Source organism: Ambystoma mexicanum, chromosome 7p (assembly GCF_040938575.1).
Source record: "Ambystoma mexicanum isolate Mex_15411 chromosome 7p, UKY_AmexF1_1, whole genome shotgun sequence".
Taxonomy (NCBI): Eukaryota; Metazoa; Chordata; class Amphibia; order Caudata; family Ambystomatidae; genus Ambystoma; species Ambystoma mexicanum.
The window spans coordinates 656,691,052-656,713,811 of NC_090939.1; the positions used below are offsets into that span (position 1 = coordinate 656,691,052).

A 22,760-nucleotide genomic window follows, 5' to 3' on the forward strand; every position below is an offset into this window, starting at 1 on the left:
CAAACTACGAGATTTTAACCATTGAAGCACCGGTATGTGGTAGGCCATGTTATGTCAGTTGCTTATACATCACATCACTAAGTTTATTAGTGCCGAGGGGAAATTAGGTGTAGGAGTGAAGGGAGAAGCAATAGGAGTGAATTTATGGGGGGATAACAATAGTATGCGTAATTAGAAAAGAGGTACTCAGACAACATGTCTATGTGTTGAAAGTAACACATAGTATTTGAAGATTGATCGTTAAGTTAATCATGTTGGGTAAAGGACCTCACACAGTTAATGAATCTCATCAAAAAAATGTTTATTGAATAGTGCTCATTTTTACAAACCAAACATAAAAAGCACAGTAAATTCACTTGACACGTCTGCTTGACGCACATCTGAACACAATAAAATATATTAAAATAGTTTCAATTACCAGCATTGAAACAAGTCTTTAGAATTAGTGCAAAAAGATGGCAATTATATACATAAAAAAACACATTCTTGACGGTTTGCACAGGCCTTACAGTGGTCTTCCTGCTTGCTCCCCATTGCATCACTTTAAAAAGAAAACAAAGTGTTTCTCCTTCCAGCACTATTTGGCATTTTGGTAACACTGAACCTTTTTTCAGTCACTGGATGGAGAAATCTAGAACACAGTGTTTGCTGTCTTGTCAGACGGCCCTAACAAATATATAGCCTCTTCAAGTAGAACTGCACTGATGGTGTAATAACGCAGGACACAGGAATAAGCATTCCCAATGACACACCATCAGAAACAAAGTTGATTAAGAGACAAATAAAAACAATGGCACAAGCCCAGCTTTTAACATTTTTCAAAGTATCAGAACATTGAAAACACAACAGGGTCTTTAACATGGTACAATGAATGAAAATTAACCTTGACTTATAGCATGTGCTTTGGTGAAAGTAGCATTCAAGCACCCTTATCTTGCATGTCTCCAGTCAGGTTTTCTATAGAAAGGCCACGAGAGCTGGTCTGGCCCAGCTTCCTTGGACTTCATGTTTGGTAACTCACACCATTTGTTTTGAGACCATACTGATTGATTTTAGCACTATCCAGCTTTGGCTTTAAGTCCACTGTTCGTTCAAAGAAATTCACAAGTGACTGTTCGGTCAAGAGTGAAGCCAGAATGTGCTCGAAAGACACCATCCAATCGCACTGTGGTAGTGGCAGTGCAGGGGAGCTGTTGCTACGTGGCGTATTCACATTGTCAAGGAACACAGAATCCTGTTCGGCAGAGGCAACAGGTTCAGGGGACGGGTCATCATTGGTGCACTCATCAGAAACACACCCAGAAGTGCTGCTACTTCTCTGTCCCACCTCCCCGATCTGAAGCAACAGCGTGGTCACAGTGGCAATGGCTTGGTACAGCTCATTCTCCTCTGGATCTTCATGAAACAAGCTGTACAGAGTTTTGCAGAACTGGATGAATTCTCTCTGAAATATAATAACAAATATTTGGCATCATGAAGTCCAACAAAGTTTGTTCAAGAAGAACCAACATCCTGTTCAAATGCATCTTTCAAAGATAAAACAAATACATAATCAGTATATCTTACAAAAATACCATATTTGCACCCAAATCCTGGTAAATCAAAATAGCGACGTGCAAAAAACACACATGTCCCACATACAACCTTAAATAAAAGTAGGAATAGCTAGAATAGTAAATTAACTCAGTTATCTTATGTTATTGGTTTGTACATAATGTGGAAATATACATTAAATGAACACAAGTTCTCCTTCTAGTTAATATGTTACATGACAGATGTACCCGTAGTTCACAAACAGCAAAGCCCCATAAGATTGTGTGCCAAACTGCAGGCACTGATCTTTCCCATTGAAAGGCTGGCAGTTAGGAAATAGCTTGTGTTCAAAAAGGAAATAGCTTGTGTTCAAAATAGCATGCACAAATACCAGATGGTGGTGACTCCCCACTGACCTGATGCTAAGGATAGAAAGGAACACATGTTCAGTCTCCCCATACATATCTTTATTTGTATTTGTTCTTCACTGTAATTGCTCACAGAATCTTCTGTTCACCCTGCCAGTGATTTATCTTTCAAGGACCCTGTGTTATTTACGTGTCATGCCAACGCAGCTGAAAAAGCTGTATTTAATGAGCTGAAGATTGTAAGTAAGTCAGAGAGCACTCTCCCTGCTCGAGTGCTTTGTTTGATGCTGATAAATGTATCTATGTGACTATCTTATTCTGTGATGGTGTCTCATTCTTGGTTTATATTCCAGGTGGGAAAGCCCCTTGAGGAGGGGCTCACAACGTTACTCCAATATGCATATTTTAGCAAATGGCACCCTGCAGATGCGACCTCGTCGGTAGTAAATCCAGACGGATTGTGTACCGTGGTTGAGAAAAGGCGACAGGTGACAAATGACCTTGGAGCAAACTGCACAATGTGGACTTTGTTTTCCTGCAGCCACGGTCTACGTCTGATCTTGCCAGATTTCCTGACACGTCGATTTACTTCAGCCAAGGTCCCCGCCTAGAACATCATATTGCTTTAGAGACACTGGCACAGAGTGCACAGAGTGTGCGGAAGGACGACAGAATAACCGGTGAGATGGTGCTGATTGGAAAATTGTATGAATACATGCTATATTTTTCTTTAGTATTGCAATATTTCGAGACCACTGTTTTAAGTGAACCTTGTGATCACAAGCTTATGAAACATGGGGAATGCAAGCACCAAATGTTGTGGGTGTAGAAAACGCTTAAATAAACTTGAACAGCATGTTCCGACCCCCCACCCTCAGAAGGTTCCCCTGGGATGGGATTTGATGGTAAAAAAAGGACTGGGGGTGGTATTTTTAAAGGCATGCCACCGATATACTGCTGACAATCCCAATTTACAAATTCCAGAGCATGGGACTTTGGACTTAGAAAAATTAGGGTACCTCAGGGAAAGGTTGTCAGCAAAGGGACCAAAGGAAATTAGATCACTTCAGTGGGAAACATAAAATAAATGGGAAGATTACGCTAGGCAGAAAGCAATGAGGGAAGTACAACTAAAAAAGGAAGCTACAGTCAGAAAAAGATAAGGCTAGAGTATATGATCAACAGAAGTTAAAAGAGGTTGTCCATAGGCCGCAGACAGAGGATTCTGCACCCTTCGATTCTTCAGAGAAAGACCCCTTGTTGGAACATTTATTGACTAAACAACATCTTCCGCCTCTATATAATATGGATGATAAGATAGACACAATTGGCGAAGATGACAAGGGACCCTCTACTCAGGGTTCTGTACTTCCAGAAACTCAGGCACATATTGAATCATGGTTGGAATAATGGATTAGGGCAGGAATTAAGGGACCAGCCCTTGCCTCTAATACCATGAAAACTCATTCCCTACGGGCAAATAATATCATTGTGCATGAATTATCTGGGCTGGTGTTTGAGAAATATAAAAAACATAATGCAGTCAGAAGGGGTCTCTTGAGGGGTGGCCTTTGCCTGACCAGTGTGAGGATATAGACTGCAAGAGCTATAGCTTTAGTTTAAATTATTTGGGGTAGGAACAGGGAGTTCGAATCTTACTTGAGTGGCTCGCAAAGCACGAATCTCCACTCATCAGGCCACTATGAAGGATGTTCCAGGGTTTAGCCCAGACCATCCGACTCACCATGTACATGTACCATGGAATAGTATAGAGCTGTTGTCTTTTACCAAAGATTTTCCAGACATCAGACAGAACCCTGAACAGTGGTATAATCAGACTAACACAATTATACACACAGGCCCATTAAAATTAGGGGATATTGACCAACCTTTTTCGAGCATATTACCTCCTGACATGGGGAGACAGTTTAGGAAACAGAATAGTGAAGAACCGTCAATCAAGTGGGAGGTTTTGGAGAAGGAAGTAGTGAATTTTAGAGGGGAAGCAGGGCAATTGCATGAGGCAGCAAGCATTTCCAGAACGAGGCAGAGGGAGAGGGAGAGGTATGTCACGAGGAAGATGAATGTTGAGAGGAATGCATAGAGGGAGAGGAGTAAGTGCTCCTCCAGCCTACAGAGGAGGAATAGTCGATGATGGATGCCATTATTGCAAAAGTACAGATCATTGAATTCGGGAACGTCCCATGCGTCGAAGGGGATTAAGAAGGTCTATGGGACCCGGAATAACAAGAGGCAGTGAGAGCCAGTTTGATGCTAATGCAGAAAGCGAGGGCCAAGGACAGTCTAATTATTTTGATCCAAGACAAGCACAGCAATATTCTCCCAGAGACTATTATGAAGACCAGCCACATCCAGATTATTATGCAACATAGGGTTGCCCAGGAAAGGGGAAAGGCAGAGTACAAATACCAGTTGACCCCACAGGTCCATATGTGGAACTTTGCATTGCTGAAAAGAAGCAGAAGTTCCTTTTAGATACAGTAGCAAACAATACTTCTATTTCCCACAAACTAGTGCCTTAAATACCCCTCTTCGGGAAAATTAACACCTCTGTGGGATTTTCTAATGATACAGTCCGTAGTTCAATATCGGAGCCGATTTGCTTTCAGATAGGGCCCATTTCCTGAATGGCTCAGTTTGTTGTAACAGATAAATGTGCTTTAAATCTTCTAGGCATGGACTTATTGAAACGCATGCATGCCAACATTTAGAGTTCGCCAGATGGCGTCCAACTCACTTGCTCTTCTGAATCTTTCGCTAAATCTTATGTTTCCAACACTAACACTTTACCACCCGAACTTGAGAAAGTGGATAAAAGGGTGGGGGCATTAGGTAAAAATGATGTAGGATGTATGGCAATAGATCAAATTCAAATTCGGGATAAGACCAATGCCATACTCCCAAGGATACCCCAATACAAATATCCCAGGAAGGTTCAATAGTGATAAGGGGAGTGATTAAAGATTAACTGGCTAAAGGGATAGTTAAAGAAATAGTAGGGAGCCCATGTAACAGTCAAATGTTGCCAGTTCAGAAAAAGAGGGAAGGCAAGGAAGGCTCCCTTATTGAATGGAGAATGATGGAAGGCTTGCGCGCTATCAATAAAATTGTGGTGCCCCAGTTCTCAGTTGTTCCATATATGACATCACTTTTAACTATGGTTTCTCCCTCCGCACAATACTTCACGGTTGTGGACTTAAAGAATTTATTTTTTAGCATTCCAATACATGAAGACAGCCTGTACCTTTTTTGGCTTTAGCATAGACAGTCGCTCTTACACATTATGTAGAGCACCTCAAGGATATGCAGAGAGCCCAATCATTTACAGCCAGGCATTAAAAACACAATTGGATGCTTGTACCCCACCTCCAGGCACTGTGTTATTGCAGTTTGTCAATTACCAACTTATAGCGTCAGATACCAACGAAGGGTGTGTGAACTGCACCACGCGCCTGCTAGAGTTTTAGTTCCCTTGGGACATAAGGTTTCCCCAATTAAGCTACAATTTTGCCAGCAGCAGGTCACTTATCAAGGTAATTTACTTACTAAGGGAGAGAAAAGATTGCACCCTCAATGATTACAAATGATACTTAACCTGCCAGTACACAGCAAGAGGTTAGAGGATTTTTGGGGATGACTTCATTCTGTAAACAATGGATTCCAAATTTTTCTGTCAGCAAAGCCCTTACTTCAACTTACTACTAACACTACTCCTGTACCTCTCCCCTGGACTCCGTCTCATTAGGAAAGCTTTGAGGCACTCAAATCTGTGCTATGTAACTCCCCTGCGTTAGGAACACCAGACTATACTAAACCCTTTTCTCTGTTTGTGAATGAACTAAAAGGGTGTACCTTGTCCGTACTAACACAACCACAAGGGGAGAGAAATAGGCCATGCGACAATTTTTCTACCACTCTAGACCCAGTCGCTAAAGTGTTGCCAAATTGCCTAAAGGGTGGTGACTGCTGCCCTTTCTGTGAAACAAGCAGAAATCATAGTATTGGGTTATTCCTTAACTGTTGTCGTCCACCATGCAATCGATAATCTCCTGAACAAAACACAAATGCAACATTTAACTAATGCACAGCTTACTAGGTACGAGTTGTCCCTGTTCGCACCCAACATTACTTTGCGAACATGTAATACCCTGCAACCTGCCACCTTGTTGACCCTCCATTCTGGTGACCTTGATGTCTTGCATGATTGAATACTAATGACAGACAAGGAGACGAAGGGACGGGTTGATTTGACTGATGTTCCGTTAGAAATGCCTGATGGCATTTTATATGTAGATGTGTAGATGGCTCTAGTTTCAAACTACCCAATGGCTCGTCCACCGCAGCTTATGCCATAACTGCATTAAAAACAGTTGTGGAAACCTGTAAAATACCTCAGCATTCAGCACAAGCGGCTGAAATTATAGTGCTAACCAGAGCATGTGAGCTCAGCTCTGGACTTGCAGTGTACATTTAAACTGATTGCCAGTATGCATTTGGGGGTTGCCCATAATTGTGAGAGGCTCTGGAATGCGGCTTTCTTACCGCCCATGAAACCAAAATCCAACATGGCGACCATATTCACAAATTGCTCAATTCACTGGTATTACTATTATCAAATGCAGCGCGCATAAGAAAATAACTGACCATGTGTATAAGTGAAATGTGTTTGCTGACAACTCCAAAAACGACTGTCCAAACCCCATATTCTCTCACTTACGTTTCCTGTCCACGCACAGCAGACCATCCCCCTTTTGAAAATACACTTGACATAATTGTTGGTATCCAAGCAGATGCTAACTGTCAGGAATTGAAAAATTGGGAGATTGATGCAGTTTTTGAGGATGGGTGTTTGGTGGACAGGGGAAACAAGGGGAGATGGATGTTGGCAAACAAATATCTATGATGATATCAGTCGCCCATAAAGCGGCTCAGATAGGATGGAATGATTAATTTGTTAACTACACTTTAAAGCAAACCAAATATTTGTAAAGCAACAATAGTGTTTTGTAAAAAGTGTATTGTATGTGCCACACATAGTGTTGGAAAGGCAGATGGAGCACCAAGGGGTCATTTTGGTCCCCCAGATTTCCAAGTTGAAACACTACAAATGGAATTTATAGAGTTGCCTCCTTGTCAGAAGTACACATATGTTTTAGTAGTTGTCTCCATGTTCAGTAAATGGTTATAGCCGTTTACCCTGAGAGATAACACTGCACGGAGTACAGCCAAAACTCTTGCTAAAGAATATTTTCCAAGATATGGTCTGCCCCGCTCAATATGGAGCGATAGCAGGGTTCATTTTGTGAATAAAACAACAGACCTGGTATGTCAGGCATTGGGCAAAAGTTTCATGCAATATATCACCCACAAGTGGCAGGTTTGGTAGAATGCTGTAACGCTACACTAAAAGAAAAAAACTGTCCAAAATGTGTACACGTAGCAACTTTAGCTGAGTGGACGCCTTACCTTGAGCTTAACTATCTATGTGAACTGCTGCACATTCTGGAGTGGGTTTGTCCCCTTATGAGGTTCTTATGGGCCGCACAGCTAATGTGTGGGGGCTTGCCTCATCCAAAGAAATTGTCTGATGTGCCCTATCCTATGCTGATTAAGTATTGTATGGAGCTTACTAAATCATTGTCCATTATTCATAAACAGGTCAAGGACTGCCTGCCCAAGCCACTGGAGTGGCCGGGACACACTATTTTGTCTGGAGACTGGATATTCACTAAGAACTTTCAACGTACCTCTGGTCTGCAACCCAGGTGGAAAGGGCAGGGGCATGTGCTCTTGGCAACACAAACAGCAGTTAAGTATGACGGGCATAAAAACTGGATTCATGCCAGCCATGCGAAGAAAGCACCTCTGCCCCTCCTGCCACGCAAACAGCCAAAGGTCTGCTGTGTTGCTGCAGAAATGTCAGCTGGGAAAAAGGAACTTTGATTGCTTTCTCCAGCTACAGAGTGCGCAAAGACATTGCAGGACCAACAGATGGGCCACGCTATAATCTGAGACCAAGAAAACCTTAATGAAACTGTCAATGACAAACTGATTATTTGGGAAAACTATCTGGAGAGAGCAGCTACCCTGGCGGTCAAGACTGCCATCTTTAAAGGACTACCTGGTGGTGAGGTGTTTTGGACACTCCAAAAAATATTTGTTTGCCACCTCCACGGATACACTGACCATGCCTCTCCATTGTTTTTCACATGACAAAAGACAATACCCTACAAATATTAAGTATTATGCACTGATAGAAAATGGTATCATCCGAGTTGTGCTTTCTGTTTTTCTATTTTTGGATCCGGCTTGTACTACTTGCCGCTTTTGTATTATGTGATATGTATCGGCCCCTTTCGATAAAATCTACACCTGTACCCTCTCCTAATGTTACGATGGCAACTTTACCCCCTGACCAGCCTTATCATCATGAATTAATTAGCAGAAATGTGTTTGTTACCCTTATGCATAATACACACAAGATGGCTCAATGAAGCAATTTCTATGTCTGCTTGCAGTTTCCTGCCTTGGTAGATGAAGGGCTCCCGCTGCAGTAGTCGTCTTCCCGTTCTTTGCTTCATGTTATACTTTACACGTGGCTATATTACGTGTATAAACTAGAGCTATATTTAAAGGAATAGCCCAGGGAATAGCTAATATCCGCTATGCTTCCCGTTCTTCCTCATCCTCCTTGTATGCTCAGTTACAACAGCAGGTGCTGCGCAAAGGAGCCTGTGAATTTGTCACTCCCTCAAATACTACTTTCCTTTTGTCAGATGTGTTTACTCCTTTTTCCTCCCAGGCTGCCCTAGTGACTACGGCAGCCCCAGTTCTACCTACTACACAGCAATTGGATAATAATCCTCATTCATTTTCCATCCCTTCCCTGCCTCTCTGGGCCTCCCGCATAACAGGGGCCATTTGTATTGAAAACAATGGCTCTCAATTGCTAGGACATTGCACCAACTGCAACATGACACCATTCCTAGAGATGACACTGATGTTACCTTCAATTCTGCCGACTCTGTGTATTTCATTTGTGGGCTTAACGCTTACACTTTGATACCTGCACATTGGAGTGGCCGTTGCCATTTGGGATTTTTATTTCCAGCCGTATCTCTTAGACCCCCTGTTGTTGACAACCCTACCAGGCATCGGAGGACTATTATACAGGCCAATACTGGTGCACAGATATTTGGCAATCTTCTTAAGGCCATCATCCCCTGGTATGGCCCTGCCATAAACTCTAGCGACATTCGTCATCTGGCCAGATTGTTGGAAGTAACCGTTAATTGCACTACAGAAATATTGAGTAATATCACTGTAGAATTACGGCGGTACGCCTTGTGGCCCTGCAAAATAGGTTGCTTTTAGATATGATACTTCCAGAAAAGGGCGGCAAATGCAAAATCATAGGGGCAGATTACTGTGTCTATGTGCCCGACAAATCCACTTCTGTTCGTGAAGCAATGAAGTAGCTGCATGGTACTGCTGAACAAGGCCACATGCCCACTGGCACATGGGATCTAACCAGCTCCTTCTGGTCCATCAGCTCTTTTAGCTGAAAAATTGGTGCCTTCCTAATTATAGTCCTCTTATTTTTCTTAGGGTCCTGTTTTCTTCTACATTGTCTACCTGTTTGCTGCCAGGCAGTTGCCCAGTTGCTTAAACGCCTGTTTCACCCGCATCGGTCAGTCATGCATTGATAATGCAAGATGTAGCAATACAAGAAATAATGGCTATTGACATTAGTACTGAGTCTACTTTCCCTTCCCAACCTGTATATCCAAACTCGCACTTATAGATACAACATTAAGTAGACCTTATGTTCAAAGTGCCGTTTGTGGAAATATACATTAAATGAACACAAGTTCTCCTTCTAGTTAATATGTTGCATGACAGTTTTGCCCGTGGTTCACAAACAGCGAAGTGCCAAAAGATGTTTGTGTGCCAAACTGTAGACACTGCTCTTTCCAATAGAAAGGCTGGCAGCTACGAAATAGCTTGCAGTCAAAATAGCATGCACAAATTCCAGATGGTGGGGACTCCCCTCCTGACCCCAGGCTAAGGATCGAAAGGAACACATGTTGAGTCTCGCCCTGCATGTCTTTATTTGTTCTTCCCTATAATTAATCACTGAACTTTCTGTTCATCCTGACAGTGATTTATCTTTCAAGGACCGTGTGTTATTTACATGTCATGCTAACACAGCTGAAAAAGCTGCATTTAAAGAGTTGAAGATTGCAAGTAAGTCAGACAACACTAGCGAAAAATATGTTGTCGCCTCTCGCCGCTGGAGTGCTTTGTTTGATGCTAATAAATGTATCTGACTATCTTATTCTATGAAGGTGTCTCATTCTTGGTTTATATTACAGGCGGGAAAAACCCTTGAGGAAGGGCTCACAGCGTTATTCCAATTTGCACCTTTTAGAAGTAGGCCAACTTCTTATATTTATATGTGTGGTGGTTTGTGTGATAGGGGGAGGAGAGCAAAGTTGACTTTGCTTTTGTGTGATGTGAGGCAGATCTGAAAAAACATGCTCTGGCGTGGATGTCTACAAGTTAAGAAATGTGTTGTGATACGTGTGCAGCAGGGTGATATCCCCTGGAGCCAGTAAGCGTCCAGAGACATCCTCCCAGCCTGTGTGGGGGGTAGCATGCAGGTTGCTTTGGAGTGCTTGTCCTTGTGTAGTGAGAAGGTCGAGGAGCGATGCAGGTGTATTATGTTCATGTGAGCTTGCTGCATTATGAGGGATGAGTGGCATGAAGCTCCTGGTAGGCTCCTTTGTAGAGACATGTGGTATCGATAGGGGTACGAGGTTCAGAGTTAGATGTTAGTCACAGAATAAAGTCAGACATTGCACAAAGTTGCCAGCATCGCTTAACAGGGCAAATACAGTATAAAATTGGAAATGCCACCAGACCCTGCATGGCATGCCACGCCATAAAGAAAAACACTGAATAATAGGGTTGACAGTGCAATGCAGGAAAGACTAGCACCCATTGAGGTGATATGAGATCTCCTACATATTCTGTAGTTGACAGTGCTACACAAGGCCAATGAGGTTGGGGAAAGTTCGATCCCATGATTCCGACCTATGTGAGCATTAACTCGATCAAAACATGGATGAATGATGCTCAAGATCGGATTTCTGACTCTTGACTGGCCCGGGCACAATTTATCTTGATGCACTAACCTGGTTATCCTCAATCACAATAGGTTTGCAACTCAGAAATCAGAGAACCCAGGTCTCATTCTAGAGCAGACACTCTTCTGCAAACCCCACATCAACTCCATAGAATATTCTAGCTCTACTCTCAAATGCCTGGGACATTTCCTCTCCACTGCAGATCTGTCATCCAAGCAATGACCAACTTCAGGTTGGACTACTGCACATCTTGTAGGAACAAGTTACCTCCTCTTGTGCCTCACAGATGTGAGTACCAGCGCAAATTGATAAAAATACCTGTCAGATGATAGTACATGGCAACAGCTGGCAAATGGTGCTACTAATAGGGCATTATATATGTTTGTTAAAGCTTCTGTCATAAATTGCATATGTGGGATGTATTGACCCACTCTGCTATGCTATGCTATGCGGCATCACCCTGCCAGTTATGGGGAAAGAAACAGAAATAATTGTGCGCGCCAAAAACCTACAAAAACCGTGGGCTTCAGCACACAAAAAGAGGGATGCACAACCTGCCACCCATGATACATGTGCGGTGGAATAGAGCACACGCTGCAGAAATGTGCCAGTGGGCTCCATGACCAGCAAACAGAGTGCAGAGAGAGAAGCAGAACTTTGCAAGTTAAACCCACAAATGTGCCTACAAATGACATTTGCTTTGTTGCCAAAAACTCCAAAATGCCTATAACACAACACTTTTCAACATTCCCAATCTTGCCTGGTGCTAAAATGCATGTATCAAATGAAACATTGTGAAACATACAAAGTCTGAAAACTGACAGCCTAGGCCAAAGTCTGTGTGCAGTACCTGGGGTTACCTGAATGAAAGCTGTCAGAGGAGTACTGAGGAAACTTTAAAAGGACCTAAAACTAAAAAGTCTGCTGAATTAGCAAACAAACAGGATTGTTGCCAAAAAGGAATAGAGATTTTAGTTGTGTTTTTCTCACAGATTTTAAGGCCAAGAAAGAAATGTATTTATGTTCGATGTAACAAATTTGGTTTTTGCTGGGTTTAAGACGTTAATTAGCCTGGCTGAAGTGGCAAGAACTAGAAAAGTAGGTTTTTCTCCCAGAAGGAGGGCCTTCCTCTCAGCAGAAACTCACTGGGAGGTGTTAATTGCGGGTTAGAAGAGAATCTTGTCTACAGAAAGCAAAGGAACAATGACAAAGCTTCAGCCCAGGAAAATGGAAGTGTGAAGGGTGTCGTAAATGGCCTCTGGAAGGAACAAGCAAGAAGTGGGATGCCCTGGACTGCAGGGAGACAAAAGAGGCAGACCATCTGCTGCTAAACATGAACAAAGAACAAATGTTTAAAAGACTCATAACTTGCTATTCAAAATGGTGAAAGATATAAAAAGGACAGGGTTGTGAATTTAATTTCTGGCTGCACGTGTGAAGAGGCGGTAGAACTGTGTGACATGTTCTGGACAGGAATGGCAATTAATGTGGTTTTATGCAACATTTATTACTATTAGAATTGTGAAAATGTACACGCATATCCCTATGTTAAACACGCACATTTGTGGAAATTTGCATAAAATTTGGAAAGTGTGTTCATAGAGAAAAGGGAAAAAATTCTGTAGAAAGTTAAGACAAGATCCCACCACTGTAGGGTTTTGAGGAATAGCTGCTACGTAAAATATGGCATCTTTATGTGTGATTTGTGTAAAGGTGACCAATGTAGAAATGTACATTTAGTATCAAATCCGATTTTGAAACCAGTGGCTAAAGGGAGGTCTCTGAGGGTTGTAACGCAAATCATAAAATGTGACATCACCCGGCCTTGATCCAATCACTCAAATTGCAAGGCAGAGATGAAGTGTGGTCCTATCCCAGCTCACAGGGGCAGCTTAGCTAAGCCGGCCCATACACCCCCCTTTGTGATGTTATTTTAATGCATAAACAGAGACAGCTGACAACACACAGGGACTCACAGGTCCACTCACTTTCCTGATTCCGGCGAAGCACTCTGATCCAGCATCCTACATCCAGCTTTAATATTCTTCCAGATCCAGATGCCAAGACTCTTGCCAGCAATAGAAAGCTTTTGATTTCCAGCAAGGCCCAAATCCTAAAATGTATTCTCTCTACCAAGTAAAGCGCTGGGTGGTGTGAGAAGGCCTTTTGAACCAGTATCCTGAAATTCTCAGGCTCGCCACCACTAGGCTTGCCTGAGGAACCCGCTATCCAGCTGATTGAAACATCCACGAAACAAGAAGGACAGATCCTGTGCAAAACCGGCGACCGGCCTAGCTATTCCTGTACCATGCCTGATGTGCTGTCTTTCCTAGACCAGACCCAATCCTATGACCAGAGCTGACGGTCCATTTAAAAAACGTATCCTGTGAGTATTAATAGGAAGAACTGTGGCCCATAGTATCTTTGCATTGTCTTATCCCTAGCTCAAACCCATCCTATCTTTCCTTCAGAACCAGTATTGTTAGAACCATCTTTGCGCTGAAGTGGAGTTTCCTTAGCAGGCGGGTCACCCTGATCAAGTGACTAAGATCCATGTGTGGTATTCGCTTTTTCATAGTCATCCTCTAGTGTAAGCAAACCCATTTGTCATTTTCAAAAGTGCATTTCTGTTTTCCATTCTCGCGCCTATCTCGAAAAAACGACCTTTATTAAAACCTCTATAAGTCCCTCAGTTTTTGTGATAGAAACGGAATTCCAACTCCTACTTGTACCCAACATCCGTAGCTATCCATAGAACTCAAAACAGTGCGATTCTCCCGTTATCGCGAATATTGCGCACGGAAACGTTTGCCACAATTTTAAAAATCTGCTCTAAACTGCTTCCGACTTCGACATTAAGATTTCAAATGTTTTCTTTGGACTAAATCATTGCTTGTGATTGTGTGCAACTGTTCAAAGCGGCTCCCATTGGAATTTATAACAATTTAAGTATTTTTGACCATATTTGATGTTTTTGACCAGTAATTTCTAAAGATACTTTTAAAGCCATCCTGACAGCCGAAAAGTCAATTCCCTTTTTCTCTTGTGTTTATGGGGGGGAAGGTGGGACTGATATTCTGTTTGATTTGTGCTATTCCTGAATACCTGCTCTCTCCTCCTATCTCTTTACATTGCCTATTGGAGTGTTGAGGGGTGTTGCAGGGGGAACCTCTAACCATAGTGCTATCTGCTCTGAACCAACACAAAAGTATTACTTTCTGTGCTGCATCTGTTTTGCTCCTTACTTATTCCTAGTGTGTTAAAGATATTATTCGGTGTTCTGTCACCCCATTGGTGATTGTTGTTTATCTATTAAAACATATTGTGATTAAATTTTAAATACATAAATATTTACCTTTGCAAACTAGCCCGATTACTGGTTCAGTGTGACCGGGGGAGGTTTCCAGGAGAAGTGTGTGATATGAGTAGTATATCGTTCAGAAGAACAAGTTACTCTATGACAGGTATCACCACAGCTGTGCTGCTTCGGAAAAATGTTCTGCGTCGATGACTTCAATACGCTGTCCTCAAGGGCATCTGTCGAGCCAACGTCACTGGATGTTATAAGTAGGACGCAAGACGCCCGTAGCCTCAGCTGTAGTTTTTCCCAGAACATGTGGCACCAATCTTCTGCCAGTATGACTACAGAAAGTCATGTGGAAACGTAAGCTGCAATCGCATAAGAAATTCGGTAGAGGGGCAGGCTGGGAGGGTGCGATGTGGAATACGTCGGAGAAACATCCCATTGAAAGAACGTTACCAGGTAAGAAAGTAACTTGTTCTTCGAGGGGATTGTGTCCTCCGACGTATTACACATCTATGACAGACTCCCAAAGCAGTACCAACGTATGGAGGTGGGAAAAGAATTTAGAATTTTAGAATGCCCAATTAAATTACGGAATAGAGGACCGCCTTGCCAAAGGCCAAATCCTGCCCATGGATAGAATCTAGGGAGTAGCGTTTTACAAAAGTATGGACAGAGGCCCATGTGGCTGCTTCACAGATGTTACGGATGGGAACACTCCCCTGCAGAGCAGTGGAGGCAGCCACACCCCTAGTAGAATAGCCAGTAAGCCTACCGGAGGGTCCTTACCGGCAAGACGATTCAGAGATGTCAAGATAATCCATCTGGACAAGGTCTGCTTAGTAACAGCTTGACCCAAACGCCTTCCAGCGTATCCTACAAAGAGCTGATCGTCCACTCTGACCCGGGACATGCGTGATATTTAGAAACTTAAAGGATAGTTCCGGGACTTTTTTTTTATTGTCCCTACGGTTCGGTCATGTGTTTTTAAGCATAAATCGGTAGATCGTAGAAAACTTTCCTATGGACCTTACCCGACTTTTCGTCCATTAACGCACTCGAAATCAGCTGCCATTTTGTGATAATCCTATCACTTTCCGCATCGCCCTGGCTGACCTGCTTTTGCGGCACTAAATCAAACCCCCCGCCCCTGAGCCTGACATCAGCAGACGCGTACCGCCCATTTCCCAACGCCAAAGCACGTTTCGTGTCAACAATCGCTGCGCCTCAGCTAATGGAGTGTCGCCATGGAAATGGCAGGACGCCTCTTTCCTCAATAAGTATAAACACACCGTTTCACAACACACAGCAGCCGATTTCCGATTCCATTCCTCTCTCTCTGTTACTTTGAGTATATTGTGACTCGTTTCTGTGCTCTGGTCAGCTACCTTCGCCGCTTCTAGGCCTTGTGAACACCTGTACCATCTCTGTAAATTATTTTACTTTCTTTACCACACAATGGCTACAATAATGCCGTATATGTACGAGCCCGAGTACACCGAGGAGGAACTACTGGAAAGGCAAGCACGCGAAAACGATGGGGATTCGGACGGCAGTTGGGAGGACCAGTCAACGGATGAAGAGCCTGGACCATGTCGCATGGACGGCGTCTCCACCTGGTGCACGTGCAATCGGTGCGAGCTAATGCCAACTGAGGAGGAGAACTGCTGCTGCCGTCCAACTGCTGCTGCCGTGAAAATTCCGGGTGCTTGGCCTACATTTCGGAAGGCGAGCCAAGTCCGCAATGCATCACCGAGCTGCTGAGTTCGGGGAAGCCTGCCTCTCACGGACCGTGTTGAGGATGATGATGGTGCTTATGCACGAACTTCGCGGCACTGTTCGTCCGCGTAATCCGAGTAACGAGTAAGTATACTCTGGTTGTGATGTCAGTGATGCCACTACTATTTCATGGTCGTCTCCCACATATAAAATTACATCTACATATCATTCGAACGCATGTAAATTGGTTCCATTGCATCTTTCTTTTTCACAGGTGGTACAGGCTGGTGGCCTATCGTTGCTTCACTTTGTGGCTTCACGGGAGGCTCGGACACCGCGTTCGGAGAGTAATACCTGCCTGTGCGGTACTTGCCATTAGACAACATTTCCCCAGCGACAGTGGACAATACCGCGGATTTTCCCTGGATGTGCTGCAACCGGAACTTTACAATGTGTAATATTAATTTCAATTGAACATAAATAATAAACATCTAAAATAAAACCCAACATATATTTTAACAATGGTTGCTTTGATTTGATTTGATTTGGTATTTATAAACTCACCCCCCTGCCTTCCATGTACTAGATCCTGCAGCCTGCCTCTTACATGCAGTTAGATGGCCTCTCCTTGGTGAGGCCCTGCGGCAAACGAGTCTTGTCTGCACGACCACCGCCCCAATCCACCCCCGCCCTATCAAAGGAAGTTCGCACCGGGGTACTTGCGTTGGCAAGTGGAGCTGTCAGGGAGCGATAAAGGCCAAGAGGTGCCAAAGACCATGTACACTTCAAAGTGGTCTATAGAGCATGGGTTGTTGTTCCCATGTCTACCTCCAGACCCCGTGTCTCCTGCCAAGCATCCCCCCTCACGCTGGACGCCCCCCTGCAAACAGCATAATGCCACGACATATACACGTCATTCATTCACAAACACACCCCTGTTTCGAATTCTTTATAACCCACTTCATATTTCGAATGAGAACTTCTTTGCGCTTTGCTAGTCAACCCGTGAAGGTGCTGGTTATCTGCTCTTCGTCTCTGTGAACTTCCGTGACCACTTCGAGCAAACTCGTCAGTTTGCAACCTGTGAACTGCTCCCTATTCTATGACAAGAAACTACTCTGATCCCTGCATCTAACTGTTTGTTCGTCAAGGTAAGGCCATGTACCATAATCATTTTGCGTCCAATTTTTTAATTTATATCTATTTGCTAGTAGTCATCAAATTGCATCCATGTTTTCTTTTCGTTCAAGACAGTACATGTAAGGAACTAGTCACATGTTCTGAGTTTAGTCAAATTATTTTTCTATTTTTTTAAAGTTATTCAAATACTTGTCCGCATGTGAATAACGTGTATAGTTCCAAGAACCAAAACGAACCTTGCATTGGACCTTTTATGTGTCATTTAATTTTTTAACACATTGGTATTCATTGAGAATTGTTGATCTTTACTTTTCAGAACTTTCCACAATGCCTGCCTGTTCCATTGGCGGTTGCCCTTCGAAGACCCATAATAAATCTGAAGGTACTATAATGCATGTTTTCACTAAGACAATAGATCAGATAAGAGAATGGGTCCGATATTGCGGATATCCACCGTCTGAGCTTGAAAGTAGAGTCCTAGAAGTCTTTGCGGACAAGAGGGGTGATCGATACCGCATCTGCAGCAGGCACTTTAGCTCAGACATGTACTACACATCATTGCTAATAAAGAAGAAAACACCGCGAGCGAGGCGAAAATTGCTCTCAACCGCTATTCCCACTCTATTCGTCCACATCCCTCCACTGGTGAGTCAAGTTTACGGATTTAGCTCTCGGCCTGGCGGTAGTGTGTAGCATTAGCTAACAATAATTTCCCCATTTATGTATCCACTCAATATGAAGGCGGAAGATTCTCCATCCGTGTCGTTATTGCAGTCATCAGCCACTTCAAGCGCCTATCGGGTAATCTTACTTAGCTATTCTGCCACTGACTTGTTTTAGGCATGTAAATCAATACTTTTAATTTATCGTGTAATTATTTTACCTAATGGTACACCCTAGTACTCGTCCTCTAGTCTTTGTTTTCAATTATAATTATTGTTATCCAAAAAAATGCAAGTACTGTCTTTCAGGGAGATGCTGAGGAGTCCAACGCATTGACGACAACCGCTGATGTCACTCAGATGCTCGAGGTACGTTTCCGGACAGTTCCATTGATGGAGATCATCAGATCTTGCATTCTTGTAGCGTGATTGTTACACACAATGTTTCTTTCGTTTTTAGCCATTGATATGTCCTTCTGTCGTCGCCCTCCTATGTGTCTTCTTTTTTCAATATTGTGTTCATTACTAATGAAAGTCCTATGTTTCAGGGAGTCGATGGAGCATTAGTCCAAGAAGAAGGGGGAGCATGCAGTTACGGGTCGGCGCAACAGCTTGCAGAAGTGTGCACCGCAGTTACAGCGTCCCTTGATGTTCTCATGCATTTCGAGGTATGGATACTGACAGTTCGATCAAGCGAGATCATATGACGTGATTACATCCGCTATACATCCTTCTTTATTAACGCAAGTACTATGTTTCAGGGAGATGACGGAGCTTCTTCTACAAGAACATCACCCCTAGTAGTTGATGCAGATCTCTGGGTGGTGACACTTCCAACGATCGAGCAAATCGAATCATATTTAGATATCCATTATTTATTTTTGACAACTGATCATTTGTGCAGGTCTATTTAGATGAGCCGTTGACGCCTGCACAAAGTTTATGTTCTTTTTAACAAATAGAAAACCATACTAATGCAATTACTGTGTTTCAGGGAGTTGCTGAAGCGTCATCTTCAATAATATCATCAATGGAAGTCTATGCGGAGCCCGAGGTATGGATCTTGACAGTTCCACCTAACTAGATCAACAATGCGTGAATAATTGTCGTTTGAATGTTCTACACAATGCGTTCATTCGTGTTTTGCTATTGAGATGTACGTGGGTATTGGTCCCCAAGTACATTTTGTGTTTTCAATATTATTATACATACTAATGAAAGTTCTATGTTTCAGGGAGTCGATGGAGCGTCAGTGAGTGATGGATGTGCTTATCGTGAAAATATAGTCGTTGCATCGCAAGAGGAAGTGGAGACATGCACACACGAGTCGGAGAAACAGCGTCCAGATGTTGAAATTCGAGGCAAGAAAGTTTCAAAGAAAAGAAAGCAAAAGAAGGTTAGTGTCCTGGTCACTATATTATGTTGTTTTTCACTGTTAATAGTTCAATACTGTAAGTTGTGTTTAAACTGAACATCCCTTTTCCAATCTGTCCTCTAGTTGCGAGTGGGTGTACGAACTAGATCTACACAGACAGTGAAGCGAACGAGAGATGTTGCTTGTCAAACCTTTTGGCAGGGACTTGAGACTGGAGATGCATCGTGCCAATGGGAAGAATATGAAGTGATTGACAACGGAGCTATACCACCACCAGCCATTGATAGTGAATGTCCTCCTGGTGGTTCGGATGCAGTCGGAGATCAATTCACAGAATCCACACCCGCAAAAACTAAGACCGCGAGAAAGTTGAAGAAATTGTTTTATTCTCCCATCGCCGGAGAAGGAACAGATGTTGCAATGGAAGAGAATGTAATGGACAACAATGAAACACCATCAATATCACTGAACATAGCGGAAGACGATATCAGAGATTTTACCTTTACTGTGAGTGACATGTCCTCAACGTTACAGGCCGAACCAGCTGGGATGCAGAGTGACAGTATAAGGAAAGAGGCCAAATTCATTGTATTCGATAGTTGTTTGATTGATATTATTATTATGCTGAAATGTGGGCATTTGGTTGGTGGGGAAGTATGTGGGGAGCCATTGATTAATGTGACTCGTGCAATTCGAGGCACTAACCTTAAAATACATGCCACCTGTACACAATATCATCCGTTCTCATGGTCTGCACAACCCATGCTGGGGCAACTGCCAGCAGGCAATCTACTTTGTGCAGCGGCCGCACTTTTTAGTGGTTCAAGTTTTAAAAAGTTAGAGTCTTTCTTTCAGTTTGTGGGAATCCATTTCATTGCGAAAACTCAGTTCTACAAATACCAAACCGATTATCTATTTCCAGCCATTAGCGCAGCTTGGAGAATTGAAAAAATGTCTATTGAAAGTACATTCGCGGGCAAACGGTTCAGGCTAGCCGGTGATGGACAGTGCGACAGCCCAGGATTTTCAGCCAAGTACTGCACCTACCACTTTCAGGACATGGAAAGTAAGAAAATTTTGAGTTCGGTGGTCGTGCAGGTGTCACAAAGTACATCCTCAGTGGCCATGGAGAAAGTTGGCTTTGTAGCATCATTGCAAGAACTACAATCGCGGGGAATGGTGATCGACCTGATAGCCACGGACAGACACGTTTCAATTGCCAAGACAATGAGAGAAGAGTACAAAAATATAAATCACCAATTTGACGTATGGCATCTTGCAAAAACAATCAATAAAAAAATGTCGGCTGCAGGTAAAAAAAAAGATATGCAAGGTATTTCACAGTGGTCCAAGTCAATCAGCAACCATCTTTGGTGGAGCTCAAAAACATGTGAAGGGTCGTTGGAAATTCTACTGGAAAAATGGCGGTCAGTAATGCTACACTGTAGCAACGTTCACCGCTGGAACACGAACCAACATTTCCACAATTGTGAACATGGCCATTTGTCCACGGAGGAGGCACGGAAGAAGCCATTGAAAAGATTGTATTTGATAAAACTATAACAAGAGATTTGAGGGGACTCACAGAATTCTGCCACACAGGAGATTTGGAGGTGTTCCACAATATGTGCCTAAAGTACAGGCCAAAACGATTGCATTTTGGCATGGAGGGCATGATAAATCGGACTCTTCTAGCGGTCTTGGCACATAACCATAATGTTGGCCGTCAACAAAGTAGGACGACTGGAACTTTAGGGACGCTTCGCTACAATAAGGCCTTCACTAAAAGAAGTAAACAATGGGTGATCAAACCAGTGTTTGAGGATATGCAATATGAGTTTATTGAGAGACTTATTGTTGATGTCCTAGATAGGCACATACATGGAGTTGTGAACGAACCTGTGCAGGGGACAACTGCATTGCCACCCAACATTGCCTCTGTTCCATGTCCACCTAAAGCAGAGCTCATTGAGAAATACACATCACGGTTTAAATGATTGTAATTTAATTGTCTGTTCTCTCGAGTCTCCTCATGTTGCAGGCCCATTGAATATGTGTAGCTATGTATTGTGTAAATAAAAGTGATTGCTCAGTGTACATGCAATGTGTCTATTCCACCTTGTTCATTTGCGCATTAAATTAAACCAAACAGTAATATAAATCATTTTTCAAAAAATATAGAATGTCTCCGTATTTATGGTTTTCTGGGGCTGCAAAGCACGCAGACAAAATGCAAAGATGGAGTGTAAATTTCAAGTCCTGTGAGATGGCCTTACACTGAATGTAGCTAACTAGGAATGTGTGCTCGTTCAAAGTGAAGGTCAGCTGCTTTGATTTTTTGCTCGGGTGCCGAAATGGCCCACGACTCAGTACAAGGTTCTATTGTTATTTGACCTTGACAGGCCGGGACCATCCCGAAAGACTTCTTTTTGGGGGTGTGGTGCAATAACGTAAGAAACGATAATGAATAAAATGTCAGAAACGAAAGCCATTTAATGTTCGTTCATTAGAAGAAATAACGTCGGCATAGAAGGAGTGGTATTTCGGGGCTGCCCTACGCACAGACACAATGGAAAATGCAAATATAATGTAAGTAACTCTTTAGATGAGTTTATACCGCAATTTAATTACTATACAGTAGCTTTAAAGACGGGTTAAGTTGTACTTGTTCGTTCTATGTGGCATATTGTTTTGTAACGCGCACTATCATGAGGAGAACCATCTCCTTTTACGGAAGCACCTCAAAACCTTCCTCTTTGCTTCTGCTTTCTCTCTCCCTCTCCCCTGCTACAACTGGTCCACTGTCTGCGACCTCGGTCCTGGGCCCTTCCACTCTCCACCTGCACTGCCTCCCTGTCAACCCCTGCACTGGGGGACTGTCTCAGTATCCTACAGCCCCCCCTTCCCAGCACTTGTTCTGCACTTACCTTGCCTCGCCACGCCTTGAAACACTTGTGTATAGGCGCGTTGCAAATGCCATATTATATCATATCAGTGACGAAGTGGTCCACTGGCGCTCAGGCGGCTCTGAAAAAGGCGGAGGAGAGGGGGTGGGTTACTGGAAATGACGTATAATACCCAGTTGCACTGTCCTAGCTATGAAATAATTTCCCGACCTAATATATAAAATGAATAATTTTAATAAAGATCTGATGGTGAGACTAATTTCATTTTTTATGTTTTTAAAACAGGTACATCCTTCATTATTGTCCGTGTCACGAGTACCAGACACCGGCGGATGGATTTTACAGCCGCCAGTTGCTTCTCCGCGTGAACAACGTTACCACCCTGACCATTTTATGGGACGATCGCCAAGTACAAGTATGCCCTTACGCGGTAGTAATGGCTAGATGCAACATACATACCGTTGTGGTGGCCTAGTGCCTCGTTGTTGGAACAGCCATGCGATTATCAGTGCGACCGAAGAGCTTATATTATCGTAAACCAACACCCTGTGTACTGCACACGAACATCGCTTGCCTCAAGACG

General features: G+C 43.1%; 1 protein-coding gene across 3 annotated transcripts in view; it reads right to left on the minus strand.

Annotated features, from left to right (window-relative positions):
- Window positions 1-284: 284 nt before the first annotated feature.
- The window catches only part of TBC1D8 (TBC1 domain family member 8), a 1,594,530-nt gene continuing 1,572,054 nt past the window's right edge, over window positions 285-22,760 (minus strand). For all 3 annotated transcript variants that reach the window (XM_069636713.1, XM_069636714.1, XM_069636711.1), the window contains one exon: window positions 285-1,444. In XM_069636713.1, the coding sequence (XP_069492814.1) occupies window positions 1,004-1,444 (441 nt within the window). In that variant the 3' untranslated portion in view covers window positions 285-1,003. The remainder of the gene's footprint in view (window positions 1,445-22,760) is intronic.